This window comes from Neofelis nebulosa, chromosome 14 (genome assembly GCF_028018385.1).
Source record: "Neofelis nebulosa isolate mNeoNeb1 chromosome 14, mNeoNeb1.pri, whole genome shotgun sequence".
In the NCBI taxonomy this organism is placed as follows: Eukaryota; Metazoa; Chordata; class Mammalia; order Carnivora; family Felidae; genus Neofelis; species Neofelis nebulosa.
The window spans coordinates 8,227,714-8,253,108 of NC_080795.1; the positions used below are offsets into that span (position 1 = coordinate 8,227,714).

Here is a 25,395-nt window from a genome sequence, read left to right on the forward strand (position 1 = left end):
AGATACAGAGCACCTGCTGGAGTGGGGCAGCCAGCCGGGTCTCAGGAGCACCTGCAGCCCGGAGGGTTGGGGAGGGGTGCGGTCTCTGCGAGGGGGAGCTGGGCGGGGGGTTGGGGGGACCCTCCAGGGCCTCCCCTTGGTGTTGCCCGTGTGCTTGGCGGTGGGTGCTGAGAGGCCTTCTCCAGGACCACATTCCCTCGTTTTAATGGACGATCAGTGAAAACAGCGTTTTGGAGGGGGTGGGGGTTGAGACTGGTGAAAAAAGAACTTGCCTGTTTACCCTAAAACCCATCTCGCTCATTTACAGATCCACTTCAAAACCCTTCTCCATTTCAGAAACTTGAGCATATAAAAAAAAGGCGGGGTGCTGTTTTGAATCAAAGAAATACTTGCTTCCCCTTTATTTTGGGAACTGTGCTTGCTAGTTTCAGAAAGAGGTGTGACTGAGCCTTTAGAGGCTTCATATCTCACTAGTGCGATGATAAACAAGTTGAGGGATGCGGGCCAACTGGGAGCCTGCGGGACAGGATGCAGAGATCAGCGGTGGCCACGTGCCCTGTGGGTGATAATCCAGAGATCTTGAGACTTCTTGGAACAGTTCTTCTTCTGGGAGTTATTTCCTGATTCCCAGCACCTCTCCCCCAAGCTCTGAATCATCTCCCCCTCCTCTGCTGTTGTAGGCAGTGGTCCCCAAAATGGCAGTGCTTCCGAATTCCACAGATGCACCCCCCTCCCTCGCTGGGTACCCTCCTCCACTGGCCCCAGTGGAATTTCCTGGAACGTGTCCCGGGAATCTGGTCTCTTGAGTTTGATGACCCTGGTGTTCGTTTAGGTTTGGGACCCACTGCCCTATGGGACCTTCTGACAGAGCTCATAACAGATGGTTTTTAATGTATAGATCGGACCATGAGGCTATGCTGTAGGCAGAATGCGTATCTGATTATAGTTTTCAGAATCCTCTCTTCAGTCCCCAGAGTGCTTTGTGTGGTGCTCTATACATCCCAGTATTAACCAGATAAACGAGTAGAAGAGTTCAGCATTCGGAAGCATGGTTATGTCCTCGTGCTCTGATCAGGCACAACCCCTTCTGTCTGTGGCTCTTCCTCCGAAGTAGTCATGCGTTGCTGATACCATCATTCATGCCTCCATCTCGCCTGGTTTCCACACTCACCTATCTTCCTGGGAAGCCTACTGGATCTGATCATTTGGGTGTTCCTCCGGGCATCATCTCTCCTCTGGCATTTCCGGTCTTGGTGAAGGCCCCCCGCCATTTTCCCAGGCCCGAGGCCACATTCAGTTGCGGCCAGGTTCTCTGCCTTCTGGGTCTTCTTCATGCTTGCCTTTGAGGCCTCAAGCCCCTGACTTTGCCTTGCACGTTGTGTCCTTGTGAACTGACAAAGTAAGCCCAACAACTCCCCGACGTTGCACCCAAGGTGTGCCTCCCTTTCCATCCCAGCCCGAGGGCCTTCCCTACCTGCTCCTTGGCGAAAAGCTTTCTCATTGTAGAACTAGTTTTCTGAAGGGATCAGCTTGAACCTCTTCCCCGAAGGGGTGAGATGAACTAGTTCCCCAAAGGGGCCATGTTGTCTCAGGGTCAGTAGCTTGCAGTGAAGTTCTTTCTTCCCGGAATCCCTTTACTGACTTTGCCGTGTGGCTTTGCCGTGTGGCTCCCATTCTGACTCACGGAGCATTTCCTTCAGGATGTTTCCTGCTGACTAACTCTTTCTCCACCTGCCTGAGTTAGGTGCCCTTCCCTAGGTCCTAGTTGGTTGCATCCTCTGTCATGGACTCGTCCCGTTGTACTGTAGCTTTGATTCACACATCCCCGCCACAAGAATACGAGCGTCTCTAGAGCGGGAATGATGTCAGGCTGACGTAAAATTTCTCCCCGAGCAGTAGCTGTTGAATGAATGAATGAACCAGCAAATGGGTATGTGAAGCACATTTGAGTTCGTTATCTATAATAAAGCATAAAAATATACTCTTTCTAGCCTCTGTCAATGGAGATGTTTGGGAGCTTAACGCCAGTTCTAGAATGGTAAAACCCTGTCATTGCTTTTATATTCCAACAGGAAATATGGGATGTATAAAATCAAAAAGGAAAGACAATCTGAATGGCGATGGAGTAGATTTGAAGCCTCAACCAGTACGTAATACTGACCGAACTATTTATGTGAGAGATCCAACGTCCAATAAACAGCAAAGGCCAGTAAGTAGATAGTCTCAGGGGAGCGTTCCCACAGCAGGATCAAAGCATGGCTGCGTAATTTAAACACCGAATCTGTAACTGTGCGTGCAGAAAATCAAATCCGTTACTTGGGCCCCCAACAACATTCGATATGCCTTGTAACTTAATCCTTTAAAGAGTTTGTAAACATTTTAGCGATAACCAGGCTCCTTCCTGTCCGAAAAAAAAGGGGCCGTTGGTCACCTTCTCCTGTGAAAAGAAAATCACTTTTCACGAAACTGGTGCAAAGACCAGCTCTTTATACGTAACGATGAATCTGCCTATCTGTCTGGACCTGTATGACTTAGGGTAGATAGTGAGATTAGTGCAGGGGTCTGGAAGCAGAAGGAAATTCTGGATGCAAGCCAGAAGCTAAAAGAAGTGTGAATAGGCCCTTCGGCGTGTCCTGTTTTATCCCACGTCTTGTCATTCTTCAGTTAATTCCAAACGGTACCGATTCTGAAGCCGTCAGGACTTTTTGTAGAGAATTAAGAGATTAAAAAAAACACACACACAACTAATTCTGCCCCCTGGCCTTGCACGGATATCTCTTATGAGTGACATGCTATTCGATGCCGTTGGGAAATGCTGGGCAAAGGAGGACCTAATACTCTATCTGACTTGATGGAAAGGAGGAACAGAGCTTTGGGTAGTTAGCGCTTCAAATGAACTTTATTTCAGGCCTACTGTCCTTTCCATCTACATATAGATATGTATAGGTAGGTAGATAGGTCTGTAGATATACATAGAGATACCTATACCTGTTGATCTATCGGTCTATATAGTGGAATTTCTAAGCGTTTAAGCCGGAAGCAGTTTATTAGCCCCAATGCCTTTATTAACAACTTCCATAGCGGCTGTAGTCTGACCTGTTTTAAATATAACGCCTTGGCATTACAGAAGTCTGTTATTGTTGCCAAGGCAAAGTTACATATTGTTATGTATGTCAAAATCTCCTGCTGCTGTTGAAATTGAGACGTCACTGTTGGCCTCCGTAAAAATAAATGGAGATAAAGAGTGAATATATTATCGCTATTAATTACCGCACATGATTCTAGACAGAGAAGTGAACGTTACGCTTATATAGAAACTCAAAGTGTATAAGGATATGGCTTTAATAATTTCATCATTATAAATACATGTAACTATATTTAAAAATATTACATAAACAAGCGTAGATGTAGAATCGTATTATATAAACGTGATTAATAGGAAACAAAACGATTTGAAGAATTGGGAGTCACAAGTAGTTTTCTTATTAGAGACTTAAAAGATCTCAGAGACATTATATGCTAACTAATTTGGATGTAAATTTTAAAAAGTAAAAAAATTTTTAAAGAAAGATGGAGAAAATGGGGGTGGGGGGGGGAAGATCTCAGAGAAAGAATCTGGCTTTTTCTGGTATCACATGCAATGCATTTTTCACGCTTTAAACCCAAGTTTTCTCCTGAACTGATGATTGAAGATGCCCTTTATTCAGAAAGCACAAAGGCAAATAGTATGAACTTACCATGTTTCCTCTTACTTAATGTAAAGCAGGTGAAACGTTGAGTTGGAAAGCAGAAGTAGTAAAAAAATGGTTGCAACCTTGCATCTCTGTCGTGGATTCTGCATTTTAGTCTGTGCCTTCTGTGGTCACAGATGCCTTTGTCTCACAAGGCTGTTAGCTTGGCCTTATCCCATGGCCGTAGATAACACTCCCAGCTGCAGCCAGATGTGCCAAAAATGCACGCCTTGTTTTGACGACAGAGGAGCCGTGATGGGACAGGCAGAAGTGATGGAATTCAACAACACCCCGAGGAAGAGACCCTTTAAAGAGAAAGAGTTAAGGCGACTGCACCGTATATGTGTTTTGCTCTTATGAAAAGGCTACTGAAACCTTTGTAAATCAAGGACTCATTGATACTTGAAAATCAGCTTGCTGCTTTCAAAGTGATTTAGTCTCTCATCTTCTAATTATTTCCTCTACGTCATTTATAATTGATCATGCGTCGTAATTATGCAAATCCAGTGATTAAAAAATCAGTCTAGAACTTCTTAAAATAAGTCTTCAAGGATAGTGTGGACCCATGATTTTCTGCTACCAGGAAATCTAGTGTGTTCTCTCTCCTCTACAGCCCGCCCCCAACCTCCTAATTGGAGATTTTATGGGCTAGCTTTCGTCAGAAATTTAAATTTCAGTGCACGCCGTTTCAGTCCCATTCCATTAAGTCACTTTAATCAAAGAGAAAAGTTGCATGATTTGCGGGTCTAGGCCTCCGACAGTACTTTTCTTAAAAGGGGCCCCGGAGGTCTCACCATCCTCTCCGTGGTCACTGAGAGGAAAAGGGATTTGATTTAAAAAGTAATTGAGGTGGCTTTTGTCCCACAGACCCTGATAATTCACCCCCCAGCAGAAATAACAAAAGATGCCAGCCGTCCCCATGACAGAACCAGGGTCAGCCTTAGGAAGCCTGGATCTGTTAGGACCGGTTCTCAGCTCCTAGGGACAGACCCCTGACTAGTTTTCTACACAAGTCTGGGAAACTCGGAGATCAGCAGTCCTGGCCAGAGTGGCAATCCCACAAAGCCAGCAGGGACCCTGGCTACCTACCCCCACCCCCGCCCCATCATCTTCTGCTCTGCTCTCCCTTGGTGTCTGATTTCCAAGCTGAGACTCCAGCCTCCACCTGTTTCTAGGCAGAAAGAGCGCAAGGGAGAGGGGGAGCCGGCCCAAAGCACCCCCGCAACCAGTTTGCTTACAGACCTCCTTCCTCCTTCCTCCCCACCCCATCTGCATAGAATGTCAGAGAGTCAGAAGCATAGCCACTTGGCTGGGCAAATTGCCATCGCACACAGTATTAGGGTCCTGTTACCAAATAAGAGGGAGAATGATGATCGGGTTAGCATCTAGCAGCCCCTGCTTTCGAGCCCTGGTCGCTTCCTGCCATCGCAGGCAAGTGACCGTGATGGAGAGTCTGTGGAGAATTGGAGAGACTGTGAGAGGTGGAGAGATGGAGAGACTGTGAGGGGAGAGTCCTTCCACCGAGCTGTGTATGTCAGGACGCAGCTATGCAGAAGTTTTTTTCTCTGTTCTCCTCTTCCCTCTGCCTTACTAAGTTGCAAGTCCTAAACCTCACGTGCTACCGTCAGAAAAACGAGAGAACGTACAACGTGAACGCGGGAGAAAGAAAAGCTAAACGTCAAAATCCTCTTCCTAACAAATGTTCTCTCCTAGGTTCCAGAATCTCAGCTTTTACCAGGACAGAGGTTTCAAACCAAAGGTATGTCTTCATAGCAACATGGCTTCTTCTCTTCACCGTTGCAGGGCTCTGCAAGGTAGTCAGCTTGAGTGTTTTTATGTTTCTGTGTAGAAAAACACATGCAACATAAAAGTTACCACGGTGGCCATTTTTTAAAAACAATTTTTTTTTAACGTTTTTTATTTATTTTTGAGACAGAGACAGAGCATGAATGGGGGAGGGGCAGAGAGAGAGAGGGAGACACAGAATCGGAAGCAGGCTCCAGGCTCTGAGCCGTCAGCCCAGAGCCCGACGCGGGGCTCGAACTCACGGACCGCGAGATCGTGACCTGAGCCGAAGTCGGACGCTTAACCGACTGAGCCACCCAGGCGCCCCTCACGGTGGCCATTTTTAAGCGTACAGTTTTTAGTGGAAATAAGTACGTTTGTGTTATTGTGCAGCCGTCACCTCCATCCGTGTCCAGAACTTCTTCGTCTCCCCAAACTGGAACTCTGTCCAGATTACACACTAGCTCCCTTCCCCTACTCACCTCTGCCCCCAACAGCCCCCATTCTACTTTCTGTCCCTCTGAATCTGACTACTCTATGTACCTCAAATAAATGGGATCATAAAGTGTTTGTCCTTTCGTGTCTGACTTCTTTCACTTCTCATGACGTCTTCAGGGTTCATCCATGCTGTAGCTTGTGTCAGAATTTTCTTCCATTAAAAAAAAAAAAAAACGTTTCATTTTGAGGGAGAGAGTGGGGGAGGGGGAGGAGGGCCAGAGAGAGAGAGAGGGGAGGAGAGAGGGAATCCCAAGCAGGCCCCACACTGTCAGCACAGAACCCGACGCGGGGCTCAAACTCACGAACCTTGAGATCGTGACCTGAGCTGAAATCAAGAGTCAGACACAACCACCTGAGCCATGCGGGTGCCCCAGAATTGTCCTCCGTTTTAAGGCTGAGTAATATTCTGTGGTACGCACTCACCACATTTTGTTTATCCATTCGTTTGTCACTGAACGTTTGGATTGTTTCCTCCTTTTAGTTTTTGTGCGTCATGCCGCCATGAACGCGGCTGAATAATTTCTTAAGTACAGAGTTGGAATTAATTATAGTCGCGGGCCTGTACCATTGGCGATGACCGATAATGTATCCGGTGCGTATAATACGTTGCTTACCGTAGACCATGTGGGCTGTGCGTCCCCCTGGGCAGGACTCCTTTGTGTCTGACAGGGACTTACTAGAACGTTTCCACTGATTCATTCTTGAATGTCTTCCTTCCCGGTCTTCGGTTTTAGATCCAGAGGAGCAAGGAGACATTGTGGTAGCCTTGTACCCCTACGATGGCATCCATCCAGACGACCTGTCGTTCAAGAAAGGAGAGAAGATGAAAGTCCTGGAGGAGTGAGTACGCCCCCGCACGCTGTGCCTGCTGTCCCTTAGGCCACCGAGGCCCGACCCCTCATTTGGCTTCCCGCCTCCTTGCTCGCCAGCAGGGCTTTGGGAATGGAAGGAGGAAGGCCACAGGAACTTTCCTCTTATGTGTGGCTGTGAACACTCTCCAGGTGTCCCTTTGAATCCAGACGCTGGTTTCTTTCTTTATCCATCTGTGTCACCTTAACAAGTTTGGGTCTGCGTGGAATTGGCACGTTATTCTAATGCTATGTTTGTTTAGTGATGTTGCCCAAACCCAGACTGGGTTTATGGGTCCAGCTTGGTTTGAGTTCTAAGGACACTGTTGAAGCAGCATTTTGGAAACGCCCCTGCTCGGCAGTTGTAGCCCTCGTGGGAAGACACTTAGGCATCATCATGTCCTTGACCTCTCTGTGCTGACTCACAGACCCGTGACTCAGACCCCAGGGGCTTGGAACTGAGGATACGGATTTCCTAGGTATTTCCCGCTGATCTGGCATACGTTGTCCCCTTGGCCCACCAACCACGTTGGAGGAGGGAGACCCCGTAGTAAGTACAAGGGGCTAAGTGGTTAAGAGCAGCTGTCACTTACTGGTTGCTGTCCCGGCTCTGCCTCGTGACGACTGTGTGATCTCGACAGGCCGCTTCAGCTCTTGGTTTCTTGACTTATGAAATGGGAATGGCGGCACCTTGGTCTTGGGGGTGATGTGAGAATTAACGTGCGTGTAAATACGGCACGGGCGTACCACAGGCAGCAGTGCGGTGTCACTGTGGTTGTCGTTCATGTCTTGTGGACATGGAGCCCGACTGTGTGTGGGAATTGGAAGCCGATCATAGTTGAGGCTCGTGGGGACCCATCCATTCTGCCTCCTTCCCCGGCCCCAGCCTCCTCCTTGCCTCTGTGCGGAGGCCAAGAACATGGGGACGAGGCTGCCTGCTTGGAATCATTTATTTTATGGTTTTCCTTTCCTTTTTTTTTTTTTTTTTAATGTTTATTTATTTTTGAGAGAGACAGAGTGCAAGCAGGGGAGGGGCAGAGAGAGAGGGAGACACAGAATCCAAAGCAGCTCCAGGCTCCGAGCTGTCAGCAGAGAGCCCAGTGTGGGGCTGGAACCCATGTACCGTGGGATCGTGACCTGAGCCGAAGTCGGATGCTTAACCCACTGAGCCACCCAGGTGCCCTGAATATATATATTTTTGAGAGAGAATATATCTTATTTTGAGAGAGAAAAGGAGGAGGTGGAGGGGCAGAGAAAGGGAAAGAGACAGAATCTCGAGCAGGGTCCACACTGCCAGCGCGGAGCCCGACGCGGGGCTCGAACCCACGCACGGCAAGATCATGACCTGAGTCTAATGAAGTCAGACGCTCAATGAACTGAGCCACCCGGGCGCCCCTATTTTATGGTTTTCTATTTCTTTCTTTCCACGGCATCTGTCTATGGAAATTAATGTTTCCATATTTTAACAAAGGAGTTTATAACCTAGGAACTATGGTTCATTAGTCCCTTGACTCCCGCTCTGTAAGGGTCCTAAAGCATTTCTTAGATGTCCCGGGTGGAAGCCGCAAATGTTGCTTCTGCCTGATGGGAGCCCTTTCTACCAACTCTTGTTTGCACAGCACTGAGCACGGTGACCCAGTTGCGAGACTGTTTGCCCCTGCCTTCATCTCTAAACGTATTTGTATTTCAGCAAAATGAGTGAATTTCCCACTGGATTCTGGGGTTCCAGGGATCCTCTCACTCTCCCTCGCCCCCCAAAACAAACACCTTAAGACAATTGCAGTTCTTGACTCATTGGACACGAACACTTCTCGATGTCTGTTTCCATTCCAGACATGGAGAATGGTGGAAAGCTAAATCCCTTTCAACGAAGAGAGAAGGTTTCATCCCCAGCAACTACGTAGCCAAAGTCAACACCTTGGAAACGGAAGAGTGAGTCCTTTACACGTTGTCATCTTGGGTGATTTGTTTGTTGCATTGGCCGTCATGTTTATTCCTTATCTTTTTCTTTTTTTTTAAGTTTTTAACTTTATTGTGAGAGAGAGAGCATGTGCAGGAGAGGCAGAGAGAGGGAGAGAGAGGGAATTCCAACCAGGCTCCCCACGGTCAGCGCAAGGAGCCCGATGCGGGGCTTGAACTCACAAACTCGCAAGACCATGACCTGAGCTGAAATCGAGAGTCAGACGCTTAACAGACTGAGTCACCCAGCCCCCCCCCCCCCCCCCCCGATTGCTTCTTTTTCCTTCCCTGGAGCATAATATCCATGAAATGTCACAATGTCTTCTCAGGTGGTTTTTCAAGGACATAACCAGGAAAGACGCTGAAAGGCAGCTTCTTGCGCCCGGGAACAGTGCTGGGGCTTTTCTTATCAGAGAAAGTGAAACGTTAAAAGGTAGGAAGTGGTTTAAATCCTCTGATAAATCACTACTAAACAGATCATTCTTAGAAACTAGTCTGGAATTCTTTTTTTTTTTTTTTTTTTTTTTTTTTAAAGAAAGATATATTATGTTCTGGTAGTGAAAGTTTTATAGTTTGGTAACAAATGACTCAAATGATTAGTTTTACTACTAAAAGTAACATAGGAAGCAGCCCAATTATGGCCATTTCTTACCATACTTTATGTTTGCTGGGCCTCTTCCGTTATTATTTAGAGTAAATCTTGAAATCTTCAGAGAAAGAAAATCAAAGTAACTTCTCAATTCAGCGAAATCCTAAAAACCTATTGCGAGGAAGGAAAAGGGCATGTTGGTAGGTTTCATAGCAAACAAAATACTAGCCTCATGTGTCAAGCGGACTTGTTTATAGGACTTTAGAAATTATGCACTCCATCCATACTTAATTTACATTTTGCATATTTTATGGCAAAATGCATACTATAGTGTTGCATAAGGCAGATCTTCTAAAATATAAGCATAATCTTTACTTGTGTTTTTCCCTCACAGGAAGCTTCTCTCTTTCTGTCAGAGATTATGACCCTGTGCATGGTGATGTTATTAAGCACTACAAAATTAGAAGTCTGGACAATGGGGGTTATTACATCTCTCCACGAATCACTTTCCCTTGTATCAGTGACATGATTAAGCATTACCAAAGTAAGTAAAAGCCGACGGTCAGACAAGGCAAAACAGATGATTATGAGATGCAGGGTTTCAGACACTTTTTTATACTAAAATTCTTCTACATCATACATCTCTTGGAAGAAGTTGGAGGATCATACTCTATAATTGATTCTAAATTCATCTATAATTAAATCCGCATTTAAAGTCAGATTTGATCCTAGTGAATAATCATCCTGGCCCTTCCGACCTAGTCCATGCCGTTTCACAGTTAATGTCCCAGAAGGGTGAAGAGCAAAATGAATATTTTTTTCCACGTGGTGCATATTTTTACAACACACCTTTAAATATTTGGAATCGGAATGCAGATTCACAGATATGTGTCTTTGTAGACATGTGTATATGTGGTAAAGGTAATAAGGTAATGTGCATGCTGGGCGAAGGAAAACAAAGGACAATGACAAGAAAATATTTAGAAGTGGCAAGTCAGTGGTCCTCTGTCTCCAGTGCCGGTTCTCAGCCCTGTTAAGCCAAACCCGTGGGCGGCCTCCGGGTTCATTCCCTGTGTGATTGAAGTCGGTTGTGGTGGGCGGCCGTGGGTACTGTTTATTTCTGCAACCCACTCTGAGGCAACATACACTGGAGGTTTGCAAACCGCACTAATCGATAAAGTCAAGGCACGTTTCAGATGGTCTCTCACGTGAGAATTTCAAAAGTCATGAGGACACAAAAGATACCCGCACGACATTTTAGGTCCGTAGACTACGTCAGGCCGAAAGCGATCGCGCTGGCAGTCGAAATTTCTTCTTAGATGCCGGGGAAATACAAAGTGGGACGTTGCATAACCTCTTTGAATTTGTGTTCTTTCAAATCAGAGCAGTCAGATGGCTTGTGCAGAAGATTGGAGAAGGCGTGTATTAGTCCCAAACCGCAAAAGCCATGGGACAAAGACGCCTGGGAGATCCCACGGGAGTCCATCAAGTTGGTGAAAAGGCTCGGTGCTGGGCAGTTCGGAGAAGTCTGGATGGGTGAGTTGCGCCTCTGGGGGAGGCGACCAGGGAAATAAGGGCCCAAGCTAATTTTGGCGCGTTTTCTCAGCCAAACATTAAACCGTGCCGGAAGCATCCTTGCTTTTGTTTGGCTCTGCCCACCTGACAACAAGGACTGGCCTGCAAATCTGTTTCGACTCTCTTCCTTGTAATTCTCTCTCTTCTTTTTTAAAAAACGTTTAATATATATTTTTAAATTTTAGTTGAATTACGGTTGACATTCAACATTATATTCGTTTCTGGTGCACGAAAATAAGCGATTCAGCAATTCTGTGTTCTGCTCTGCCCACCATGAGACGTTTAGTCAACCGCCTGTCGCCATACAGCATTATTACAATATTCATAAGTGGAGGTTTGTACCTCCTACTCCCCTTTGTCTATTTCACTCCCACCCACCCCCACCTCAGTAACTCTCTCTTAGAATAAATGTTTCAGGGCACTTGGGTGGCTCAGTCGGTTAGGTGTCCGACTTCGGCTCAGGTCATGATCCCACAGTTCACGAGTTCGAGCCCCGCATCAGGCTCCGTGCTGATGGCTCAGAGCCTGGAGCCTGCTTCGGATGCTGTGTCTGCCTCTCTCTCTCTGCCCCTCCCCCGCTAGTGCTCTGTCTCTCAAAACTGAACATTGACAAAAATTTTGGAATAAACCTTTGTAAGGAAGAGGGCAGTGGGTCATTCTCCTGATTGTTGTACTTGTTCATGATTCTCTCATGACTGGATTCTCAGGACACCTATCTTAAGTGCAGGACAGGAAAAATTACCTTCAGGGTTAGGATCACCCTTACTAGTGGCCGTAATAGGACACATCACACTTACTTCAGTGTCTCACCAAGGAAGTTTCTAAAGATGTTCAAAGCGCCACCATTGATGAATCATTCCTTACCGTTAACTCCTGCCTTCTCAGGCTGACAAGAAGTACACCAAAATTATAGCACTGGCTTCTCCAGGGGACTTTTCCCCCACCCCCGTCTGTCTTTTCTAAAGTTTTTACATTGAATGTGAATTGCTTTTTCTTTTGTGATAGAATTTTTAAGACCTTTTTTTAAAAAAAGTTCATGTTCCCCTCAAGGTTCTAACTGAAAATGCAGTTACTCTTGTTAAGGATAACATGTGAGGTCATACACATCTCATTGGGTCACTTTTTCTGTGCCAGCTTTATGTGAGTGAAAGCAGCTATGATTTCTAGAGAGAAAAAGGGCTAGCAGCTTTTAATACTGTGCAGTCCCAGCCGGGCAGAAACCAGAGACTCTTCCAGCCTGCTGTAGCTATATAGACATTTCACTTGCCCACCCAGGGGTCTGTGAGGGGGAGAGGTTTCTCCTCTAAAATCTTGGCCCCTGGGATCAGAGTATTGCCTACGAAACCCTGCTGGTGCTGCTTTAGTTGAAGCAAGTTTTAAATATGGCAGATGTTGCAACTGCGTGGATGGAACTGGAGGGTATTATGCTAAGTGAAATTAGAGAAAGACAAATACCCTATGACTTCGCTCATATGAGGACTTTAAGACACAGAATAGATGAACATAAGGGAAGTGAAAATGATATAAAAACAGGGAGGGGGACAAAACAGAAGAGACTCTTAAATATGGAGAACAAGCAGAGGGTTACGGGAGGGGTTGTGGGAGGGGGGATGGGCTAAGTGGGTAAGGGGCACTAAGGAATCTACTCCTGAAACCAAAACTAAATTTTAAAAAGTGAAAAACAATTAATAAATATGGTAGACACTGACCCAGCATATGATGAATTCTTGCTGCACTGGAAGTCTGTGAACAGACTATGGAATTCGGGTAAATTACAATTCTCCATCTTGGTTGTCACATTTCAGAACCAGTCAGTAGTTCATATTGGACATGTCATTTCCATCCCAGTCATCAGATTCCTGGGTGTGAGTGTTGGCTGCAGATGTGGCCTCTTCTTACTCCTACTCTGTGGCTCAAGTCATAATATCAAATTCCCCCTTTCTCTTCTGCTCTTCTCTTTTTTATGGAGGTAAAAATCTGTGTAATGTAAAATTAATCATCTTAAAGTGAACAATGTTCAGTGACATTTACTACATTCACATCGATGTGCAACCACCTCCTCTATCGAGTTCCAAAATATTTTCACCACCCTAAAAGGAAGCGCTGTACCCATTAGTAGTCATTCCCCATTTCTCCTGCCCCCAGGCACTTGCAAACACCATTCTACTCTGTCTCTATGATTCTGACTAGTCTGGGTACCTCATGGAAGTGGAATCATACAGTATTTGCCCTTCTGTGACTGGCTTCCATCACTTAACATAATGTCCGCAAGGTTCAGCCACGTTACAGCATTTGTCAGAATTTTATCCTTTTTATGGGTGAATAATAATCCCTCTTTTTAAAAAAAAAAAAATTTTTTTTAATGTTTGCTTTTGAGAGAGAGAGAGAGAGAGAGAGAGGGAGAGAGAGAGCATGAGCAGGGGAGGGGCAGAGAGAGGAAGACAATGAATCCGAAGCAGGTCCCACGCTCTGAGCTGTGAGCACAGGGCCTGACCCGGGGCTCAAACTCACCAATTGTGAGATCGTGACCTGAGCTGACGTCGAGCACTTAACTGACTAAGCTACCCAGTCACCCCAGTATTCTCCCTTTTTTGAAAGTTTGTTTATTTTGAGAGAGAGTATGTGCTTGTGTGCGGGCGGAGGAGGGGCAGAAAGAGAGGGAGACAGAGAATCCCAAGCTGACAGGGCAGAGCGCGACGACATGGGGCTTGATTTCACGAACAGTGAGATTGTGACCTGAGCCAAAATCGAGAGTCAGACGCTTAACCGACTGAGCCACCAGGCGCCCAATTCTATGGATATATGCACAATTTGGATATGGATTGGTATGGATATAGCACAATTTGTTTATCTGTGTATCTGTTGATGGATTTTCGGGTTGTGTCTACATTTTGGCTATTGTGAATAATGCTGCTATGAACATTCATGTACAGATTGTATAGACCAATGGTCTCATTTCTCTTGGATACATACATTCTTTTAGGAGTGAAACTGCTGGGTCATGTGGCAATTCTATTACTAACTTTTTAAGGAATCATCAAACTGTTATCTGCTCATTAAAAAAAAAAAAAAAAAAAAAAAAAAAAAAAGGCCACCTACTTTATTCCCCTGAGGTATTTGTATTTATTTCTTAATAGGCACAGAATAGGGGCAGGAATAGTACAAGAAACATTGCAAACCCTTCACCTGAGTTTACTAGTTAGTAGTTTGCTATGTTTGCTTGATCTTTTTTTATAGATACACACACATACACATACATGTTTTATTTTCGTCGTTGTTGTTGAACCACTTGTGAGTAAGTTACAGATATGATGACTTTGCACTCCTAAATACTAAAACATGTGTCTCCTAAGAGCAGGGCTGTGATCTGACATGATACATTGGCCACGTTCAGGAAATCTAACACTGATACATATGATTATCTCATAGAGTCCAGGATTTCTCTAGCTGGTCCCAGTAATGCCCTTGAGCTCCCTAGGATTATATATTTGCATTTAGTTGACATGTCTTCGCTATCCTTTGATCTGGAACAGTCCCTTGGCCCTTCATCCGTTTTGACACTGACATTTTATAGAACCTGGGTCATTTGTTTTGTAGACTGTGTTTCATGATTTGGCTCCCACGATGCCTTCGTGCGTAAATAGTATCCAAGTACTAAGCGATACTGTGTCCTCGGGGCATCTACCAGGAGGCACAGAATATTAGTTGATTCCATCATTGCTGATGGTCTGTTTGGTTTTGATGAAGTGCACCAGATATCTCCATTGTAAATATTAGTTTTCAATTCCCTTTCGTAATTAATGAATAATCTGTGAGGAGATCAAGATCATGTAAATATCTTCTGCTCCAAAAGAGCTTTCCCCAAATGGTTCCAGCAAATTATCTGCTCATTTTCAATTCTCTTCCGTCTCAGAAGCCATAACTTCTCTAACAGGAAGCTGTCCCTGCCCTCCTCCACACTCTCGCAAACGTGACTTCTCCAACCCCGCTGGCTCCCTAGGGACCCAGGGACCTGCCTTTTCCCCCTGGCCATCTGAACGCTCTTAACTCCCTGTATTTACTATGACTCTGAATGGGGAGGAGATGATCGAAGTGAGCACAAGAGGAATGTCCGAGTGACATGGTGTCCTCTGGGCACGTGTTCGATTATCTCTCGTACTCATTACAATAAGTCTGCGAGATCAGAATTATCATCGCCGTTGGATAAGCAAGGACCCTAGACTCAGATAAGCAACTTGCCCAGAGTCATTCAGTGTAGCGAAGAAGCCAGACACTCTGGCATCCCAGAGGCCTAGACTCGCTTGCTAATAAGCTATTTAGAAATTAATTTGGTCTCCTCGGTTTCCTCATCAGTCAAATGGGCAAACAGCTATCTTCTCAGTTGCCGAAATGAAGCATGAGATTGTATACCTGACATGTTTCCTATAGAATATGGTTCTGTGCCCTCTACTTTTCTTATCTGTATTTGACTATGGCCACGGGAAGCTATATTTTAGTGGCTTTTCCCCCACTTTCAATCAGAAATTCAAACTATAAATAATCCAGTTCGACTTTCCCGTGAATATTTTTTGGCAAAGGAATTGCATACTTGAGGGGAAAAGCAGAGGGAGCTTAAGCAGGGTGTACTCATCTGCTCTGAAACAGTAGCCCCGCGTGTGAAGGGACAGTATGGCCTTTGGTTCCGACCTCCTTGTGTTCAGCTGTGAAGCCAAGAGGAAGGCATCAAACTACACGCCATTTGCCCCCAAGAGATAAGAGTGAGATCTGGTAGTCTGGGAAGCTATCGCTTGGAGGGGAAGACCTTATGATAGTCCTCTTGTATCTTCTTAAAACCGTCTTGAGAGTTGGGGCGCCTCGGTGGCTCAGTCGGGTAAAGCGGCCGACTTCAGCTCAGGTCACGATCTCGCCGTCTGTGGGTTCGAGCCCCGTGTGGGGCTCTGTGCCGATAGCTCGGAGCCTGGAGCCTGCTTCCGATTCTGTGTCTCCCTCTCTCTCTCTGCCCCTCCCCTGCTCACGCTCTGCCTCTGTCTCTCTCAAAAATAAAATAATGTTTCAGGAGAACGGTAACCACTGCGCCAGCTTTGCGATGGTGGCGATCACAAGTGCCATTTGAAATTGACAAGGGGCTGTGCTAGTGGGAAGTCAGGGGCGAGGTAGCAGCGGAAGGGGGGCACACCCGGCCGAGTAGACCTGCTCACGGCCCAGTGTTGCCCTGAGCGGCCCAAAGCTATGCTGAAATTGTCACCTGGAGCTCAGGCACGTTGGTCCTTCTGAGATGCGGAAAACCTCTGCTGCACTGCAATTCTAGATACACTAAAGCTTCCTGCCCATTTCTCACCCTTCCCTGTTCATGGGCGTCCACTGGCCACGTGCTAAATATTCACACCGACTTTAGAGAACATATTCTAGCATGTGCCCAGGTGGTGGGAGAAACTGAAGTTTAGAAGAGAGGAGAGTGGGGCATTGAAAAATACAAAGTGTTACTTTTGACTTAAACTCTTTAAAAGGGGGTAAAAGCCTTGTGAAAAATTCATTGTTTAAATAGAGTTGCTAATAATTTTATGTGTGTTTTGTTTACTTTTGAGAGACCGAGAGACAGAGCGTGAGCAGGGAAGGGGCAGAGAGAGAGAGAGAGAGAGAGAGAGGGAGGGAGACACAGAATCCGAAGCAGGCTCCAGGCTCTGAGCTGTGCACAGAGGGAGATCAAGCTCAAACCGCGAGATCACGACCTGGGCCAAAGTTGGTCACTTAGCTGACTGAGCCAGGCACCCCGTTGTTCCTAGGTGTGTGTGTGTGTGTGTGTGTGTGTGTGTTTTAAGTTTATTCATTTATTATTTCTGAGAGAGAAAGAGAGCACGAGCAGGGGAAGGGCAGAGAGAGAGGGAGACACAGAATCCGGAGCAGGCTCCGGGCTCTGAGCTGTCAGCACAGAGCCCGACGTGGGGCTCAAACTCAGGAACTGTGAGATGAGGACCTGAGCTGAAGTTGGATGTTTAACCAGCTGAGCCACCCAGGCGCCCCCGTTCCTGGGTTTCTTAATTAAACTTTTTATTTTGAGGGATGCCTGGGTGACTCATTCAGTTGAGCTTCTGACTCTTGATTTTTGACTCCGGTCATGATCTCACAGTTCGTGGGTTCGAGCCCTGCTGGCAGCACAGAGCCTGCTTGGGATTCTCTCCCTCTCTCTCTGCCCCTCCTCTGCTCATGTGTGCTCTCTCTCTCTCAAAATAAATAAACATTAAAAAAACTTTTGATTTTGCGATGATTATAGATTCACCTGTAGCTGTAAGAAATAATACACAGATTGAAACATATCTGTGCACAACACTTCTAGATGAATGTTTGTAAGAGCATTATTCATAATAGCTAAAGACCGTAAACAACCCACATGTCCATCCATGCAATGGATACACAAAATGTGCTGTTTCTGTCCAATAGGATATTATTCAGCAATAAAAAGGAATAAAGTAGCTGACACATGCTACCATGTGGGTGACCCTTGAAAACACTGTGTTAAATGACAGAAGCCAGACACAAAGGACCACGTGTTAAGTGATCCCATTTGTGTGAAATGTTGTGGATAGGCAAATCTATCACTCCGAGTAGATGAGTGGCCACCTTAGTGGTGGGGCCAGGAGGATGGGGACGTGACTGTCAATAGCTATGGGGTTTCTTTTGAGGGTGATGAAAACGTCCCAGTAATTGATTGTGCTGCTGGGCCCACAATTCTGAATATATAAAAACCAATGAATTGTATGCTTTAAACAGGTGAATGGTATGGCATATGAATTCTCTTTCAATATTCGTGTGTGTGTGTGTGTGTGTGTGTGTGTGTATACATATACGTATATATACATATAAATATATACACACACACACGTACTATACATAAATAGTACAAAGAGATCCCATGTAACCTTGACATAGTTTCCCCCAGTGGTAACATCTTGCAAAACTACAGTATGATATCCTTGCCAGGATATTGACGTTGATAGTTGTTTTTTAATCATGCTTTTCTCCTCTAGTCTTGTATTAAAGGAAGGAAGGGAAGAGGAAGGGGGTGGGGAAGGAAGGGAAAGAAAGAAGGAAAAAAAGAGAAAAGAGCAAAATAGAAATTTTGATCTGGGATCTTTTGCAGATACGGTTCTATGAATTTGGCTGTCAAGGGAGAACTTCCTTTGCTATTGAAATAATGTCCATGTGCTGAATGCATTTAGCAGAGGAATACTGGGAATCAGACCAAAAGAATAAATGATTGATGACACTATGTTTTGGATCAGAGGTCAAAGGATGCCCCCCCGCTCCTGGGTGTATCTGTATCTCCTTCCATCTGTCCAAGGGTTGGTGTAAAAAGCAAGGTCTGCAATTTAGAGCTGCCTGAGTTTAGTTTCTTATTTCTCTTTTAGGATTTTGTATCTCAAGAGATGAGCCGACTAGTTTTTCTCATTGACAGCAAAAGTAGAACAAATTAAAAATTGTATCACTGGTAACCAAATAAAATCATATTTTTGTGACATTCAGAGACTACCAGTCACATTGTACGGTCCAGATTTTTCTGGTCTGCAACGCACGAACAAATACTAGGAAGTGACCTGTTTTAGGGGAGAGGGTGGGGCTAAAAGAAAGGAGTTTCTCCCTCAAGCTGTTTCCTCTCGTTCGTGTGATCCTCTTGACATCTGGCTTGGTGACACGTTTTCCCCCATGGATTGTTGGATTCCAGGGGAACTGACTGCTCAGTGAAGCCAAAGATGATGTTTCCTGTTGCCACTTGATCTGCGAAGAGACTTTGTAGAAGAAAGGGAACTTGTTTTCCATTGAATGTTGCCTGATACATTTTCGAGCCAGTTGCATTGAAGTTTAATCACCAGCCAACACCAACCACATGCGTCTCTTGTGAAAACCTGCTTCCATTTTGCGGTCCTTAGGAGCTTTTTAGCAAATTAGTCACACCCGGAAGTGGAGCTGTCTCAAAGTGTCACACGAGCTTTCTTTAACTGTGCCAAAATGGCACTCTTCAAGAAATTCTTCACTTTCAAGTAATTTTTTTTTTAATGTTCATTTATTTATTTTGAGAGAGAGAGAGAGGGGGCACGCATGCGAGTTGGGGAGGGGCAGCGAGCGACAGAGTGAGAGAATCCCGGGCAGTCTCCACACCTGCCAGCACAGAGCCTGGCACGGGGCTCGATCTCCTGAATCATGAGATCGTGACCTGAGCCAAAATCAAGAGTCACATGCTCAACAGACTGAGCCACCCAGGCGCCCCCTCAAATGATTTTTTTAAAAAAATCGTCTATCTGTAATGCCGACCCAAATGTCCATGACTAGGTTAATTGAACCTGTACCCTACGGGAGAATATCTCGGCAAAGTACAGTCTGATCCTTAGTGCCGAATAAAAGTCATGCCTTTAGGGCAAGTCGGAGACCTGCCCTCTTGTTTAAATACCACTGCCCCAAGACGCCAGTGAGTTTGGAAGCTGCTGCAATCTTGAGCTGTGCATGATGGAACCGTTTTATTCACCTTTCATCTCAACCTCCTTATCAGCAATTTTAATATCTTTAACAGCTGTGCTGTTTCCTGACAACTTTTTCCCCTGCCCTTGGAAAGCATTTTTTTTTTCTTCATCCTTTACCCATAATTTTATTTATGTAAAAAGGCTCAGTGAGTTCCATTGTTGGATGACAGAGAGAGAGCGGGTTTGTTTCTTTCACTTTTATTGCTGGGTGAGCTAACCGGCAAACTGAAAAGTGTATACAACACAAATGTTCAATATCACAAATAATTATGAAATGAACACTGGTGCGGTGGCCGCTGAGACCACATGGTGGAAACTTACCAGCACCCAGCAGCCCCCACTTATCCTTTACCAACCACAACCTCACCGTCCCCCAAAGGCAGCTGCCATTCTGGCTTTTGTGATAATTTCCTTTTCTTTATTCTTCTGTTACTTATTATGCACATGGGGGTGTGCATCCTTCAGAATATAGTAGTTTTGCCTGTTTTTAAACTTTATGTTAATAAGTCATAGCAAAAACTACCCTTTTATTTTTTTTTAATTTTTAAAAAAGGTTTATTCACTTTTGAGAGAGAGAGACAGGGTGTGAGCAGGGGAGGGGCAGAGAGAGAGGGAGACACAGAATCCAAAGCAGGTTCTAGGCTCTGAGTCATCAGCACAGAGCCCGATGCAGGGCTCGAACTCACAAACTGTCAGATCACGACCTGAGCCCAAGTCAGACGCTTAACCAACTGAGCCACCCAGGTGCCCCCAAAAAACTACCGTTTTCTTACGTCTTGCCTCTTCTGTTCCACATTATAGTTGCGAGATTTCATCCATGTTTTTGGGTGTGGCTACAGTTCATTTACCTTCATCGCTATATCGCATCGTGTTGTCGTACTCAAGGTGTAGAGAGGTTTAGCTATTAATTTCACCATTTGCTTTTAAATGTTAGAGAGGGTGAGTGAGCAGGGGAGGAGCAGAGAAAGAGAGAGGGAGTGGGGGAGGGGCAGAGTGTGTGGGATAGAGGATCCGAAGCAGGCTCTGGCTGACAGCAGTGAAACTGATCCGGGGCTCGAACTCATGAACCGCGAGACCGTGACCTGAGCCGAAGTTGGATGCTCAACTGACTGGGCCACCCGGGCACCCCTGATTTCACTATTTATTGATGAAGCTGGACGTGTTCCCGGTTTTCAGCAACTATGAATGACAATTCTGCCGGGAACCTTTTTGTAGTGGATCCAGGGTCCATGAGTTTTTCTAGGGTGGCCAGGAGTCACTTTGCTGGATCACGGGAGTATGGATCTTCAACTCTACCAAACTGCCAGCTTTGTTTCCAAAGTGCTTGTCCCAGTCAAATATACAAGAGTTCTCAGTATGCCATTTCCTGATCGACAGAATTGTATCTAGAAGGAGGTGGGCCACAGGTCAGCACAGCCTGTGGGAGGGTGGGGGGTGTGGCAAACACTCAAATGATTGCACTTGAAAGGAGGCTGGTCTGTCAACATCCTTCATGGGCCCCTGGGAATATTATTAAAGACAAGCTTCAAGCTCGATTTCACTGATGCTCAGAAAAGAGCACACAGAAGGCCTTGGGGAGCTGCCCCAATCTCTCTGCCATGGTCATGTGCTCACCAACACTCAAGTTGTCAGGCTTTGTGATTTTTGTCAAGCTGGGTGGTGGCTTCTTCCTATAGCTTTATTTGCATTTCTCTGATTACTAATAAGATTGAGTTCTTTTTTACACGTTTGGCAGCCATTTGGACGACTTCTTTTCAAAATGCCCATTCAAGCCTCTGCCCATTTTTCTATTTTTCTTATTGATTTGTAGGAATTCTTTGTATATTCTGGACACCAGTCCTTTGTCGGTGTCAAAGAGAGTGTATTTTCTTGCTCTGTTTTGCCACTGATACAGTCATGTCACTGAGGATCTATGTAGAAACCTTTTTTGCATTTTATCTAGTTTGTTTTCTGCATTTATTATTGAAGTTTGGCACACAATGTTACATTACTTTCGGAGGTACAACATAGTGATCTGGCCATTCTGTACATCACTCACTGTTCACCACAGTAACATAATTGCAGTATTATTGACGAGAGTTCCTATGCTGTACTTCTCATGTCTGTGACTTATTCACTTTGTAACAGAAAGTTTGTACTTCTTCATCCCCTTCACCTATTACACCCATCCCTGCACCCCTTCCCCTCCGGCAACCACCTGTTTGTTCTCTGTTGAGTCTGTTTTTGGTTTTTTTGTTTGTTTGTTCATTTATTTTACGTTGTTTTTGTTTTTGTTTTGTTTTTTGTTTTTGTTTTTTAAATTCCACATATAAGTGAAATCCTATGGTATTTATCTTTCTCTGTCTGACTTACTTAGCATAATGCCCTCTAGGCTCATCTGTGTTATTACCAACGGCAAGATCTCACTCTTTTTTATGGCTGAGTAAATTGCATTGGGTGTGTGTGTATCACTTCTTTATCCACTCATCTACTGATGGGCACTCAGGTTGCTTCCCTGTCTTAGCTATTGTAAATAATGCTGCAATAAACATAGGGTTGCATATATCTTCTAGAATTAATGTTTTCGTTTTCACTGGGCAAATGCCCAAAAGTGGAATTCCTGAATCACATGGTATTTCAATTTTCAGTTTGTTTTAGGAAACTCCATCCTGTTTTCCACAGTGGCTGTACCAGTTTGCATTCCTACCAACAGTGCATGAGGGTTCCTTTTTCTCCTCGTCGTTACCAATGCTCGTTATTTCATGTCTTCTTGGTACCATCCATTCTGACAGGTGTGAGGTGAGGTCTCACTGGGGGCTTTGATTTGCATTTCCCTGATGATTAGTGATGTTGAACATCTTTTCATACATTTGTTGACCATCTGTAAGTCTTTTTTGGAAAAATGTCTGTTCAGGTCCCCTGCCCATTTTTAATCAGATTATTTGGTTTTTCTGGTGTTGAGTTGTAGAAGTTCCTTATATATTTGGGTATTAACCCCTTATCAGATGTGTCATTTGTCAATCTCCCCTCCCATTCGGTAGGCTGTTTTTTCATTTTGTTGGTGTCCTTTGCTGTGCACAAGCGGTTTATTTTCGTGTGGCCCCAGTAGTTTAGTTTTGCTTTTGTTTTCCTTGCCTGCGGAGACATATTCATAAAGATGTTGTGAAGACTGATGTCCACGAGATGACTGCCTATGTTTTCTTTTAGGAATTTTATAGTTTCAGGTCTTATATTTAAGTCTTTAATCTGTTTGAAGGGCTTTTTTTTTTTTGTTAATGGTATAAGAAAGTGGTCCAGTTTCATTCTTTTGCATGTAACTGTCCAATGTTCTTAACCCCATTTATCGTAAAAACTATCTTGTCCCCATTGTATATTCTTGCCTACTTTATTATAGATTAATTGACCATGTAAGTATGAGTTTATTTATGGGCTTTCTCTTCTATTCTGTTGTTCTATGTGTCTATTTTCGTGCCAACATCATCCTGTTTTGGTTACTGTAACCTTGTACCTTGAAGTCTGGGATTGCGATGCCTCCAGCGCTCTTCAGGGTCTTTTGTGGTTCCATACGGATTTTAGGATTATTTGTTCTAGTTCTGTAAAAAAAATGCTGTTGGCATTTGGATGGGCATTACGTTGAATCTGTGGATTCCTTTGCACAGTAGGAACATTCTAACAACATTAATTCTTCTAATCCATGACCCTGGTGTGTCTTTCCATTCGTTCGTGTCGTCTTCGGTTTCTTTCATCAGCGTTTTACAGTTTTCAGGGTACAGATCTTTTGCCTCCTTGGTTAAAGTTATTCCAGATATTTATTCTTTTTGATACAATCGTAAATGGGATGGTTTTCCTAATTTCTCTTTCTGCTACTTCGTGATTGATGTATAGAAACACAACAGATTTCTGTATATCAACTTTGTATCCTACGACTTTTCTGCATTCATTAAATACATTTGTGTCACTGAAAACCTATGTATGAACCTTGAAACAAATTTGTAATGAGTCTCCATATTAAATTTTTTAACATTTTAATCAAAACAATTGTTTTATCATGGTAAGTGTGCTCTCTGATCCCTAGTGCCTATGTCACCCATCCTGCAATCCCTTCCCCTTTGGTAACTACTAGTTTATTCTCTATAGTGAAAAGTCCATTTCTTGGTTTGTCTCTTTCTCTGTTTTCTCCCGTGCTCATTTGTTTTGTTTCTTAAATTCCACATATGAGTGAGATCATATGGCATTTGTCTTTTTCTGGCTTATTCCACTTAGTAGTATGCTCTCCTGGCTTCATCCATGTCCTTGCAAATGGGAAGATTGCATTCTTGTTTATGGGTGAGTAACCACGCTCAGCACGGAGCCCCACGCGGGGCTCGATCCTGCAAGAAAAACTGTGAGATCGTGACCCGAGCCTAAATCAAGAGTTGGACACTCAGCCAACTGAGCCACCCAGGTGCCCTGCATCTAGAGGGTTTTTTTGTTTTTTTAAATTATGCTTTATGAAAACTTTTTGGTTTTGGGGACGATTTTAGATTTCTTTGGTAAATATGGTAGAGAGAAGTCTCACATTCTCACACACCCTTGACTCAGCCTTCCCTCGTGTGAACCCTGTAGAGAGTTTTGTGTAAGTTTTTTCGACCTAGGACGAAATTTCCTTTGAACTCTGCATAAAGTTTTTGGTTTTCAGTTTGATATATAAAGCTGAAGTCACAAAACTTGCCCTCTCTTCTGCCTGCTTTCTAGGTTACTATAACAACAGTACCAAAGTGGCTGTAAAAACCCTGAAACCAGGCACCATGTCCGTGCAAGCGTTCCTGGAGGAGGCCAACCTCATGAAGACCCTTCAGCACGACAAGCTAGTGAGGCTGTATGCCGTGGTCACCAGAGAGGAGCCTATCTACATCATCACCGAATACATGGCCAAGGGTGAGCCCGTCCCCCCGACCCCATGCTTTTAAGAGGCTTGACGCTCCCAAAGCAAAACGCTTAAATGCTCAAAGAATGTTCACACAGTTTTAATTCTAAGACAGCAGGCTCACCACGGAAAAATGAGAAAATGTGGGAAAGCAGAGCATGTTCACAAACCACCTCATGAGACATGTTATAAATATTACCTGAATTATAGAAATAATACATAGTCTATCTTCCCTGCATTTGTCTTCATATACATATTAGCCACAAGAATAGCACACAATATGTCGTAGGCCCCTAATAAATATTTGTCAAAAAAAAAAATCTATTTCAAATAGGAGTATTTTTGTTATATATTTAAAACGGGAATTCTTAAAATCCTAAAACGAGTCATTTTCCTCTTTAGCATTTTTTAATGTTCAGGGTGTCACTTTAAAATGCTTACATTTTGGGGCACCTGGGTGGCTTAGTTGGTTAAGTGTCAGACTTCTGTTCAGGTCACGATCTCACAGTTTGTGAGTTCGAGCCACACACTGGGCTCTGTGCTGACAACTCAGAGCCTGGAGCCTGCTTCGGCTTCTGTGTCTGTCTGTCTGTCTGTCTGTCTCTCTCTCTCTCTCTCTCTCTCTGCCTCTCCCCTACTCGTACTCTATCTGTCTGTCTCTCAAAAATAAATAAACATTGAAAAAAAACTTTTTAAGTTTCAAAAATGTTAACGTTTTTTAAACTGTTGGAAGTTAAATTCCTATGCATCAGAATCACTGAACGAAGAGGTTTCCAGCAACCACGTTTTCTCCCGCCGATGTTACCTTCAGATAACAGGGTTTGAGTTATCATCCTTCCTCTGTTCAGTTAGAGATACTAACAAACTGCCAAATGGTTCTTTAAAAATCTTCAGAAGGAACGAAGGGAGAAAAGAAAGAAACATACATAATAGAGAATTAACAATCATCTCATGCTTAATGGAGATTATAGTGTAATGTCGTAGCTGAATAGAAAAATGAACGTTACATTTG

The 25,395-nt window shown here is 44.4% G+C and overlaps 1 protein-coding gene across 4 annotated transcripts in view; it reads left to right on the top strand.

The window, feature by feature from the left end:
• The window catches only part of LYN (LYN proto-oncogene, Src family tyrosine kinase), a 125,336-nt gene that overhangs the window by 56,051 nt on the left and 43,890 nt on the right, over positions 1-25,395 (top strand). For 2 of the 4 annotated variants that reach the window (XM_058699612.1, XM_058699614.1), the window contains exons 2-9: positions 2,073-2,209; positions 5,445-5,490; positions 6,749-6,854; positions 8,696-8,794; positions 9,151-9,254; positions 9,805-9,954; positions 10,794-10,946; positions 24,212-24,394. In XM_058699612.1, coding sequence (XP_058555595.1) covers positions 2,078-2,209; positions 5,445-5,490; positions 6,749-6,854; positions 8,696-8,794; positions 9,151-9,254; positions 9,805-9,954; positions 10,794-10,946; positions 24,212-24,394 — 973 coding nt within the window. In that variant the 5' untranslated portion in view covers positions 2,073-2,077. The remainder of the gene's footprint in view (positions 1-2,072; positions 2,210-5,444; positions 5,491-6,748; positions 6,855-8,695; positions 8,795-9,150; positions 9,255-9,804; positions 9,955-10,793; positions 10,947-24,211; positions 24,395-25,395) is intronic. The other 2 variants (XM_058699613.1, XM_058699615.1) reach the window with 1 other exon arrangement.